We start from the raw sequence: 12617 nt of genomic DNA, 5'->3' as shown, positions 1-12617 counted from the left end.
TTACTTTCTTGTAACCGAATTGTGGACTCGGCGTCCCTCTAATAAGGAAGTCGTAAATTGGTTTCCCCATCTTGGAGACAGTTCGTCTACTGGACAAAACTATGTGGCATCATTCACCTGCTGCTTAACAACTTCCTGTAATACACGCATTCTTGACCTTACAACTCACATCACCTCGTGGCTTTGCTCCTTTCCAAAGCGTCACTGCAAGAAGTTTGTTTTAGCAGTAGTGGTAGTATCACCACAGTGGATTGAATGATAGTGTAACATTCAAGGACGCAGTCTTTTACGTAAGGAATGTCTTCGCGTGGGGGTGTTGCTGCGAATTCCAGCGCTGTGTTTCTGCGGCCTGGCTGAGTTTCGATCCACAGCTTGGGCGGTAGTTGTGTCCTAATAATTATCCACTTACTAAAACTGTCATCATGATTACTACTTTCATTATGTGAAAATTGTTCCTGAATTTCCGTCATGGAGAGGATCAGGGGCTGATGAAAGTAGATTTCGATCCCAAAACTGTGGTTTAGATTCCCTGTAGGCCTATACCAAAGATGGAATAATTGCGACAGATAGGATTTAGTTTTACACCCATTCATGTGTATCAAGTTCCATAAACTCAATAAAAAAAGTACTGTTATTGAAAGATTGGGGTCGTTGTGAAATGGCATATCGGTTTACTAGGCTCTGAAACGCGCAGGCTCTGAAACGCGCAGGCTCGAGCTAAATACCAGTTAGCCGCCAAATAGTTCGTACAGCAGGATATCATGTCCCCGAATTTCAGACAAGGTAAGCGATTTTCACGCAGTTAATAATAGCTACACTGAAAGCGATTAGATACAATAAATTATTGTTTCCTCGCGTTATTCCACGTGTCGATATTAGGGGAAAAACAGTGTACTTAGGGTTCTTTTACACAGTGCAAAAGGCTGAAAACAATTTCTTCAAGAATCAATGAGATCAATAGTCATTTGATGTATACGAGGTTCATTAACTTCCAGACACCGATGCAAGTTTCCGAAAAGTGATAGGGAAATGAAATTTCATCCTATGTGTTTAATACGTGTAACTTTTTCCCCTTCAGAGGTTTCCAGGGCATTATGCTCATTGTAATGGAGGGATTTTCTTTCATTTCGGCAGGTGAAACTTTCAAAAGAATGAGCGTAGCTACGCGAAGCTTGTCAAGATTTGCTTTGAAATTTTTGTAGAAAGCAAAGAGAAACATTTTAAGTATGGACGCTAAGAACGCCGCCGTAACGCTTACCATGTAAATTACGGGCAACGGGGTAGGTCCTCCGCTTTACTGGCACGCTTGGCCGTAGTATTTTGGACATTCCCCGCCTCCTTTTTAATAAAAGATTTTTGGGAAGACTTGCACAACTTTCACACTTAGCTGCGGAGCATACGCGGTATTCAAACTGTGTGACGAAGCACCTGGTCATCATATTCGCGCGTTGTTATATACTGTTAGTGGAAAACCTCGATAGAAATACTGTCAATGTGCGGAGCCAGCACGTATCTGTCGATGCCTCGAGAGCATCAGCGGAATGGCGGTGGAAAATAGGCTGTGGTAGGGCCTCTCGAATACGAAGGCGTATAACTGTGGTTTGTTACTTCTCTACATCGTCCTCGCTAATCGACGTTGTTTTAACGTTATCTGCGTCTAGTCTTACTCCACTTTGTAATTTTCCTTTTTTAAAATTTTATTTGCATGTGGCGCATTTGTCACAACTAGTAAATCAGTGTCGCAATCTAGTTATTTCTAAATACAGTCATCATACAAAGTGTTACTAATTGACGCCGATTTCCTTACTTTTCATTTTATTTTCTGCTTAGGCACATATATGCCAGAGGCGGGTACCATCACTTCATCAGCAAACGACGGTGCTCCCAGGCCACGGAGGCAGGCTGCTTTATTTCAGAAAGTTAAATGCTCTTAAAAATACAATATTGGTGCCATACACGATTAAGGCACTAAATCCAGCCGTTTCTTTTCCTGGACCTATGTTAAGCAGGGCGCTGCCCGCATTTACAACAATGGTAATTTACTGACTCCAGACGTAACCCGAGGAAGAACTGTGGTCCACGGCTGATAGTGCTAAAATAAAACCTCTACGGCGGACAACGCAGCATGAGAACTATGAAGCTAAGATTTGCGCTCATCACCTTCTGATTCGACAGTTCTCCTTACAGTATAATTTCACAGACTTACTAAAAAAATACTGATACTTAGTACGTGCCCATTTGTTTTCCGCCACGACAATCAGTGTGCAGCTTGTATCTTCCGCCAACAGTCGTCATCTACGGCCTGAAAATAAAGATACTAACGGATGTAATAGCTGACAGCGACAGCATCAGAAAACGTTCCTGTCAAAATCATTTCACCTTGGATGAGCGTGGAAGTACTCTTGAACACAATATCACTGAACAAAATATGAAGTCCACCCTTAAAAGAGCGTATTGGTCGCTTTGGTGCACTGCAGATGGTGTCGAACTGGCACTAGACGGTGATGTGACCCTCCGCCGTGGAGACGTGACTGAATGTCAGAAAGAAACCATTGTATTTGCATGTGGGCCTGACCACTGTGAATGAAATTCCACATACAGTCACATTAGCGCTGATTGCCCAACGTTCTGTAAGGAATGGCTACCACTTGCAGCCGTGTAACGCAGAATGAGAACGGGGGATGCAAAAATATGCAAACCGGCAGAAACGAGAAACAAGTTTCACGTTTTGTCAATGTCAATAGATTTCAAGTCCGACAGGAATTGATGCTGTCAGTGGATGTAGGTCCAACGTGACCAGTTTCCGAGCTAGCATTGCGAACGGAACTGCGTGCAGTGGAAATAATTGGAGTCGGGTACCTCGCAAAAGGCCCTTTCTCGTAGCGGCACATAATTCTGTACTTCTTCAGGGGGCCAAACAACACAGAAACTGGACAGTAAGTGACTGGAGGCATGTAGTGTGGTCTGCCAATTCGTGATTTCGCGTTATTTTAAATGATGCAAGGCTACGATTGCACCGACGACCCACTGAAACATTTAATCCGTAGTGTGTGGAGTGTGTATTTCAGGGCAGAAGCACTTCGTTAATGTCTTAGGGAGTTTTTCGTACCATGACTTGGACCACCATCAGTCTTCAACATAAACCATTTGGTTAAAAATTCTCGGTGACTAAGTATTGGACTTTCTTCTGAATATTCATGATCTGTTTTCTGTGGACAGTTCCGTTTTCCAGGATGTCTTCAGCCATGATCTTCCTGGTTTGATGTATATTCAGGCATCCTAACACATCTCCACTGGCCCACTAAATCACCTGGCATTAATCCCTTAGAAAATGGGTGGGACTGTCAAGCAGTGGGTGAAACGTAGGTATCAATAGCGCCACAATTTGGTTGCTGTATGGGATGTAATCGTCAATGGATGGCATTAGCTGTGTGGGTCATGCGTGTAGAACCTTGTGGACTAGTCTTAGTCCTATTCTGAATTGAGTCCATTAAAAAGGCTAGAGACAGTGTCACAGTGTATTAGTCTGATGTCTCCCTGGGGTGACTTTTTACCATTGTGCTTATTTGAGTCATCGGGAAGTTGTTCCCGTTTCTAGTGCCCTCAGTTTCTCGAGTTCCAAGATAGGCTCCGCACCCGGTTCCCCCGTCTCCTTGCCACCTCTTGTTCGCAGACGACTCCGCCAGCCGCTGGAAGGCCTTCAAGAGCAGCACTGTGGCCGGGGTGAGCACGGACCGGCCGCGCTACCGCCCCACTCCGTATGCGCGCCCAGCCAAGTAATGAGCGCGACGGCAGCGGCGGCTGCTGCGGCGGCGGCAGCGGCGGCGGCCCGCCCCCACCATCACCACCACCATCACCACCACCACCAGCATGTCCACCAGCAGCAGCAGCAACAGCAGCAGCTGCTGCACCTGCACCACCACAGTCACCACCTGCAGCAGCGGCAGCGGCACCCGACCCAGTAGCAGAGGCCGGCGCTGCCAGTGAGTGCCGCAGCATTGCCTAACCAGTATAGCCTAGCGCGGGCCGCCTACTGACTCCATAACCAAAACACGGATACTGTACCAATTACAGACGCTCGCTCTCACCAGAGAAGATAGAAAAGTGGAGCGAAGCTTGGTGTCAATTCGAGTTTAAGAAAAAACATTAATCTAGTCCTATTCTTTGGACAAGAAGAATAGGGATGTCTACACCATATACAGTAATTTGGTGTTAATCATTAAAACAGGTTAACGACAGATGTATTTAGTCTATCCTTTGCATTAGTATCGATTGGTTCGACATTCATTCATTTATTTAGTTGGACGTGAAGAGTCGCATAAATGTTTTCCCATTGTATATGTGCTTCACATTTTGACTATCTCTCGTGTTCTGACATAAAATTCTGTTTGAACCAGGACATTAACATACAATTGATTTTCCTTAAATTAATTAGTAGCTCTATTCTTGCAAAATGGTGTGTAATATTTCATTCTTTTGTCTCCCATATTGACATCATACATGTTGGTAATACCAAAATTCAGAATATTATTTCACACACCATAGTGTGAGAGGAAAAGCTAAAATTTTATTTGAGCTGTAAATTTTGTATGTTAATGAAGTGTGCAGTTACATGTCAGAATATGGACAATAGACTCAAATAAAACATTTATGTGACAGGTTGTACTGGGATAGATTATTCCACTAGTACACTACACGGAGTTGTTTCACGATAGACTATGGCTCAGCATAAATTTTAGTACACTTCTATCTCACCCTAGCTACTCCGTCCTCCTGTATTCGACAAGGCTGGATCAGAAATAAAAACGTGACACATCTCTTTATAATCATTTTGAACTAAAATTTAGCAAATTTTAGTTTTACGTTTTTTGTTTTCTAATTGTACTGGGCTAAAACACTTATAGCTCCTAGTGTAGATGGTGTATGGTACTGCATGAAATATGTAGATGTTTATAAATGTGTTTAATGTGCAACACTTGACTGTAATTGTTTTGTGAGCATCGGCAGTGGGAATTAGTTTTGTCGAAGCACATATACAATTCACAGTACTGAATATTAGAAGTAAACATAGTATTCTTGTCACATTTACTGTAACATGTGTTAGTTGAAGTCAACCAGTATTTAGTAATTTTCTTCATATTATGATAGACCTAAAATACTACTAGTATTTTATGGTAGTGCTGTAATCTTTTCGTTTCTAAATCAGACATCATGTAAAAGCCAATGTAAATCCTATACTTTTGTGGACAGCGTTTACTTTCAGATTTGGTTTCACGTGCTTCACACAACTACAGAACTTACATACAATTATATGTATATATCGCATTTTTGTGGCCAGTGGTGTGTACTAAGAATTTGGAATGGAAACTATTGTGGGATTTTATGTGTGTTCTTGAAAGAATCTGGTTGAAATACCATTGGATACAGGGTTACTTCACAGCAGTTGTTTGAAAGTAGCATTCAATGGGATGACAATCAGAACACGTGTGGCACTAAATGTTTGCCATGGTACCTATATTTCGGTTTGTGGCTGATGGTGTCTTGACTGAATTGGTATTACTAAAGTGGTCCAATCTATATTAACCCACTCTTGGGCTTTATTCTTACGAATAATCTGTTGATATCAAAATGTGTAGATTTAGCTACTTCACATCTCACTATTTAAATTTTCTGAGAAGCCCGTTGTCTAGGAAACATTGTTCAAATGAAATATATATAAATATATTTTCATGTGTACTGATTTTATTGAAGAATTAAATACATTTGTGAATGATTTTTATTTAAAGTAGGCCTAAATCGCACAGTATGTAGCTCAGGTTGCTGCAATATATTTTTACAAGCAGATCATCTGAAATACCTATCCAATAATTCAATAATTTAGAATTTGTGCAAATGACTTGAAAACTGTATCTAAAACAAACATTGTAAATATAACCCCAAATGTTTTGAGGCTGTCAATATTGATGACTAAAAAGGGGCAGGAAAGAATTTTTAATCACTAAAGTAGATATCTGCGTAGACGGAAAGCCTTTACCTAAAGGGCAGTGAATAAATTGTTATGACTGGTGTCCTTATTACTTTATTGTCCATACGACAAAGCAGCCTAAGTCTTGAATTTTTGTGTGTGATGCAAAATACTGTAGTGTATTCTCCTTAGCTTCTGAAATGTTTTAGATATTTTAAATCTCAGAAATCATACTGTAATTAAAGATAATTAGTGTCTGATAAGTAAAAAGGCTGAGTCATCTATGGTCATGTTTGCAGGATAATGGAACATGTGGTATGTTTAGAGCCAAGTGGTGTTCTTGGACAAGAACTTTTTAATAGCCTTTAAAAGTTAGTGGTGTGTAGTACATTATAAAAGAAGCATTTAAAATGTTCTAATTTAGTTTTATTTTTCTTTCAATAATCTTAAATTAATTTCTTTAAAGTAATGTTGTTAGTAGTTTTGTGAAATGTTTAAAAAGGATGTTACACGTAGCATTAAAATATAAACTTGTAAAAGAAACACAAAAATATTACATGAGCAGTTTTCATTAGATGTAAAAGTTATGGTTAAAATTGTATGTTTTTTCAATGAAGATTTTGAAATCTTCCTTAATTAAAATTTATGAAATCTGCTTCTGTCTTTTCTTAAAACACAAACATTTACTTAAAAGCGACAATAACTGATGTCAGGTGCTCATAAGGAGTGCAGAACACTGCGTTTTTACACACACAAAATTTCAGAAATCATTTATTTCAGTGTATGCAGTAAGGTATCCAGTGTCCTTTTAGAAATCGTCTATAGTTTCTTGTTTGTTGCGTTCTTCATGTCTAATTTGAGATCTAATATGCTCTTAAGTGCAATTTTAGAGAAACCTCAAGCAAATTCCAAGTAAAAAGTATAACTCAGTAACTATAAATTCACAAGTTGAAAATTCGAAAAATAAATCATAAATCAAACGACATGTCTGAGTAACAATGGAGCATCACCTCTGGAGAAAGTTGCAAAACAGGTAAATAATTTATTTAAATATATAATTTAAAAATATAGATATGTATTATGATTTATTAGGTTGTCGGTGAGATTTTGTTTGTGGCTACTTCTTTAAGTTGTAGATTTTCGTCTGTGTTAACTGGAGCGTAAGGCACTGCTAAAATATATTGTTTACTGTATGTGCATTACAAAAATGAATTTATAACTAAACATCTCAGACATGTAAAGAGAAAGTTATGCTCCTTCTTCGCTGACGAATAATGAAACTTAATTAAGTATGACCACAAACACTCACAAGCATAAATAAGTCATAATAACTAATGATGTTGCAATTCTTTACTGATTTGGGATTAGTTATGTTTATTGAAAATGCTAATTATAAATTCCTTTCCATTCATCTCATATAAAACAATTCTAAACATTTTAAAGAATACATAGAATGAAATAAAATGTTAACTTCTTAAAGAGATCAGTTACTCAAATGAGTTCAGGTAGTCTAATAATATAATTGTAATATATCAGTAAAATAAAGGTAAATTCATGTTTAATGTTGTTTTAAAATTCAGTGTTATGAATTTATAGTTAGCAGAGGAGCATCTAACAATATGTTTCACCAGCATTAAAATAAATCATTTAAATTAATATAGATCTCACTAACATTTCAGTATAATTGCTTTACACACTCTCAGCCTAAAATCATATTTACTCTGAAAGTTGTTAGGTTAGCTTGTGACTTCCGCCCTTAGCTACAGAAAACACCCAGTGTTGTCCACATGTGTTTGTGGATTTAAGTAATCAGATTTACATCACCCACAGCAATAAATATTGAGTTGCAAGTATTGATCTCATTTTAATGACTGATATAAAATGACTATAGATATTGAATATAATATCTGTATTTGTAGATAATTTGTGATGTATAGTTAAGCGTATTTTGGGATGGAAGTAGATTATTAACACAAGTGAAGTGAGAAATAAGTTACTTCTGTTCATTAAGAGGAAGTACAAAGGGCCCCAAAATGTTGATAGTTATTAGTATTATTCTTGTTATCCCTGCCTAAAATCAATTAGCACTGACTTTATGTCTCTTTTTTGTATTTATGTTTGTTTATTGGCAAATGTTTTCACGTTTGACCCTGTAAAGTTTTTTGTAGTAAGTGAATTTTGATAGCCAATGTTACAGATCAATTAACAGTTGAAATATTTGTCGTTGCCTGACTTGTAAATAATTTTGAAAAGGCTGTGATATGTAAGTTTACTCTCTTGACTTCTGGTTTTGATGATGTATAACTTAAGAAGTTTATTTGTGTGGATGAATTTGTACTGTAATCTTCCTGATAGTGATTAACTAATCAGTAACATTCTGCTTTCCAGCTGCATGGATATCAGTTCAGAAGATTCGGCAAGAAAATTCATATGGGTGATGCTGCAGTGAATGTTTTTAAAGGGATATGTGGGACCAAGTTCCTTATACTCCATAAATGCTTGTTCTTCTAGCTCAGTGAAGATGTACAAATTATAGAGTATTAATGAAATATATTTTTAATTATTTTTCTAAATTTAGTATTTACTGAACGTTCAACTTGTAAGCCATTTATTTATGTATGTACTTGAACCTGCTATATACACTTGTTTTTCAAGGACATCATTTTTGGCAGACAACAGAATAAAATTAGGATATTAATACACACACACACACACACACACACACACACACACACACACACACACACACACACACACACAAAATCTTTCTGATATATTTATTTTTCTCTCAATTTTTTTACAATTGGGTTTGAGATAATTATACTAGCCAGATACAAATTTCCATAAGCTACACTTTTGTTTATACTTTCATATAATCCTACTGGTCAATTATGTTGATGTTACTGCATCATACAGTGCACTACTATTTCAAGCATTCAGGGCTTAAATAATAAAATACCAAAATACCAAAATGCATAAAAGATAAAATGACTGTGTATTGGGATGTCATGGTTCACAACACTTAAGTCTCTAGGGACTCAGGTAAGGACTTCATTTCTTTCAGGGGGAAAATCTTGAATTGGAGAAGTTACGGCATGGTGTAATAAGAAGGCAGTTATTGTTATGAAGTTGAATCCTGCAGAGCATGTACCCTCTTCCTTGCAAAGTACCAGAAATGTAAATATTACACAGTATCAGTAGTGAATAATTATAGAAACAGTTATTTTCTATTACTGTGTGTGTTAGAGAGAGAGAGAGAGAGAATTTCATTTGTAAATGAGTAGGTTATTTTAATAACAACATGTAAATTTTTTTTGTTATTTATTACCACAGCACACAGCTCGGATAAACTGAAATCTTTCAACTTTTTTGCTATGGATACCAGCAGAATTAAGGATAAGTTTTATACTCTCATGTATTCTAAACGTCTTCAAACTTTCATGCAACAAGAGTAATGAGTTTGTAAGACAGTTAGAAAATATGTTTGTTGTCCACTAATACATCAAGAAATTATCATGTGCTGTTTGTGATGCAGTACACTGTAAAAGGGAAAAAAGTTGTAGAGGGTTTGACACTCTCCATTAGCAGTTTTTCTCCTCTTTGCATCAATTTTTTTATGCTTGAGGTATCATTTCTTTGTGCCTATTTCCCCACAAGCAAGAAAATGTGGTGTTTCTCTCTCTCTCTCTCTCTCTCTCTCTCTCTCTCTCTCTCTCCCCCTCCCTCTCTCTCTCTCTCTCACACACACACACACACACACACACACACACACACACACACACACACACACACACACTTTTGAAGGCCAAAATGGTATTTCACTGATGTACAGTGCCCTATTATGTAGTGTTTCTGAAGAGCATTGTCTTCAGGCATTGATTTTAGTCTTATTGAATGTTTTCAAGTAATTGAAGGAACATTTTAGATAAATTCTATACATCGTATTAACTACTGGAAGATTTCTCACCGAGACTGAGTGCCAATATTTCATTTACTGAGGTAGTTACTGTGTCTCGTAAGTCCATGTTAAATTGGTTTCTCAGGTTTTAGTGATTATGAAGTTGCACAGGTGTAGCTTTAAAAACCTGGGCTACGGTCAAATGTTGTTATTTCATTGAACTGGGTGAGAGACGGAAGCATTCATAAACAGTTCTTTCTGCAGACTGGTTAAGCAATTGATCTAAAGCTAAAAGACATTGCCAGAATCACGTGACCAGGCTAGTTGCCTGGTAGCACGTAGAGTACAGCCTTTCTTCACTGTCGTTTCAGGGCTGAGTGGACTTGCAGCTGTTCTGGAGGGACTGAAATGAGTAAAAATTCTCACTCCTACCTACGACTTCCAAAACTAAAATCTAGCACTCTACCCACTAGACCCCTCCACGGCCACTAATTTCATGAATGTGTGGTACAAAAAATGGATTGTCTATGAAATGCAGTGCCAGGAGGGAGATCGGTAGTTTACGAAGAGCTTCTTGTGCAAGACGTAAACGTCAAATGGCAGTGTCATCACTAAGGCTAACACAAACTTATCGTCTGGATTGTGCAGTGCCACTAGGCGGGCACTGTGAAGGGTTTCCAGTACCCAATTTAAATGCAACTGCCAACTACCCGAACATTCTTACACCTTTTTCCTGTTACCATACAGAGATTACATAATGACATTCTGGTAAGCCAGTTGCTGCCTTGCACTGGTATATAACCTGCAGCAAGTATCACACTAGGGCAGTATGCTGTGGGCAATATTTGTGGCAATTGGTGCATCTGCCAGGCAGGTGCGAGGACGAGCAGCATGACACATGTTTTAAGACATATTTTCATTTTAGAGCAAGAGGGTGTTAAATGCCCATAGACTTATGTGCTTGAGGTAACCCACACTTTTATGGAATCTTTTCACTCACACACACACACACACACACACACACACACACACACACACACACACACACACACCTAACCATGTAGAAGAGCTTGCAAGAATGCCTGGACTTCTTCACAGGAGGTGAATGTGGAGCACCGTACAATGTCCATCAGTGCATTCGGCCGTGGACAAAGCAATCGTGTTGCATTCCCATTGCTGGACCAAGGACTTCGTGAGTACATAAATATATACAAAGAGTGATGGTGTCTGTGGGAAGCAAAATCCAAAGAGGACCTAAATAAAAATTTCAAGACTGAGGCCTATGTCAAAGTGGTTGCGTTTCTCTAGATGTAGGTTAGACATGTAACATGATGGGAACAATCTGTTGATTTAATGGAAAGAAATTTCTTTCAAAGCCAACATAACTAAATACTATTTATTTCACAATGACCGGTTGCAACAGATGCTTGTTCTCATCATCTGATCTGCAGAAATTACTTATTTGTACAGGTCAGCCACGTAGTGGGATCACATTCCATTTGTAATACAAAATAAGCCCATTGGTTTGTTAGCAATACTAAGATGTAAACGTACAGTACACATTGCGCCAAATGTGTTCACTGAAGTGAAATGGCATAGGTGTAAAATGTATATGCAATTTCACTCGAGTGAACACCTTTGGCGCAATGTGTGTTTCATATTTTCGTTTTTTTATTACTGACAAACCAATGTGCTTATGCTGTATTAAGAGAGGAATGTGTTCCCGCTATGAGATCAGTATGTACGCACTTCAAATTACCAAAGATCGGTTGATGACCTCAAAGTTCTGCTGAAACCGATCATCATGAAATAAAGAATATTTAGTGGTCTTAGCTTCAGAGGAAATATCTTCTGATTAAACTTTTCTCGAAGCGAGCAGTGAGTTTGTTTAAAAGTACAAGGCATAGGGTCCCCAGTTGGGAAGGAAAAGGAGGAAAGTTTTCGAAAGTAAGTGTGGTGGTTAATCTGTCAGTGGTATTTCTGTACCAACTTTGTGGTACTAAGATTTACTGTGAACCGAGAAGTTCAGAATACATCAATATAAACAATATTTGTGGTGAGTGCGGATAAGTCACTTCCTGACTGTGAAGATCATGAAAATTTTACTGACCAGGAAGACAGTGATAAAAGTCAACAAGGGTACAGATGATAGCTGGAGTGCATCATAAAGTGCTTTGCATGTCTCTGGAATTGTTTTTGACAGCGAAGATGCAAAAATTCTTGTGGTTTTAAAATCTTCGTAGGATTGACTCACAGCTACAAGAAGAGTAGCTGTAATACGTAATAATTAAGACTGTACGTGCACTTTTATCCCAGGACTATGTTTTCTGTTTTTATGTTCATGTTGATAGCTGCAATGCCTACTGCTGTAGTAACAATAAAAATGTGTGTTCAGTTAATTTTTACACAGAGTATGGGTGCCACTGGCCACTCAGTTGTTAGTACTTTGGTGTGGTTTTAATCATTTACATATATAATTCTTTGTGTGGGGATCTGGAATGCAGATCTGTATGCAAAAGAAGAATGTGTCATCGAAACTCCTTATCTGTATCTGACTGTCAGTTTTGCTAATGTTCATGCATTCTGCCACACCCAGACTAACAAGGGATGGGCAATTCTCATTACGTGCTATCATTTTTGGACATCAGATGAGTCAAAGGAGGTGTTGTCTATGCTGTCAAATGGCAGAGCAGTATGAGGAATGCAGTCACAGTGGCACTGACAGCTGTCACCGTAAGAGGTTGCCTGATGAAT

General features: G+C 38.3%; 1 protein-coding gene across 1 annotated transcript in view; it reads left to right on the top strand.

The window, feature by feature from the left end:
- The window catches only part of LOC126195479 (KH domain-containing, RNA-binding, signal transduction-associated protein 3-like), a 580765-nt gene extending 574145 nt beyond the window's left edge, over positions 1 to 6620 (top strand). The window contains exons 7-8 of the mRNA XM_049934109.1: positions 1831 to 1897; positions 3599 to 6620. Of these exons, the coding sequence (XP_049790066.1) occupies positions 1831 to 1897; positions 3599 to 3965 (434 nt within the window). The 3' untranslated portion in view covers positions 3966 to 6620. The remainder of the gene's footprint in view (positions 1 to 1830; positions 1898 to 3598) is intronic.
- Positions 6621 to 12617: the final 5997 nt, after the last annotated feature.

Source organism: Schistocerca nitens, chromosome 7 (genome assembly GCF_023898315.1).
Source record: "Schistocerca nitens isolate TAMUIC-IGC-003100 chromosome 7, iqSchNite1.1, whole genome shotgun sequence".
Taxonomy (NCBI): Eukaryota; Metazoa; Arthropoda; class Insecta; order Orthoptera; family Acrididae; genus Schistocerca; species Schistocerca nitens.
This window is presented reverse-complemented; position numbering and strand designations above follow the sequence as displayed.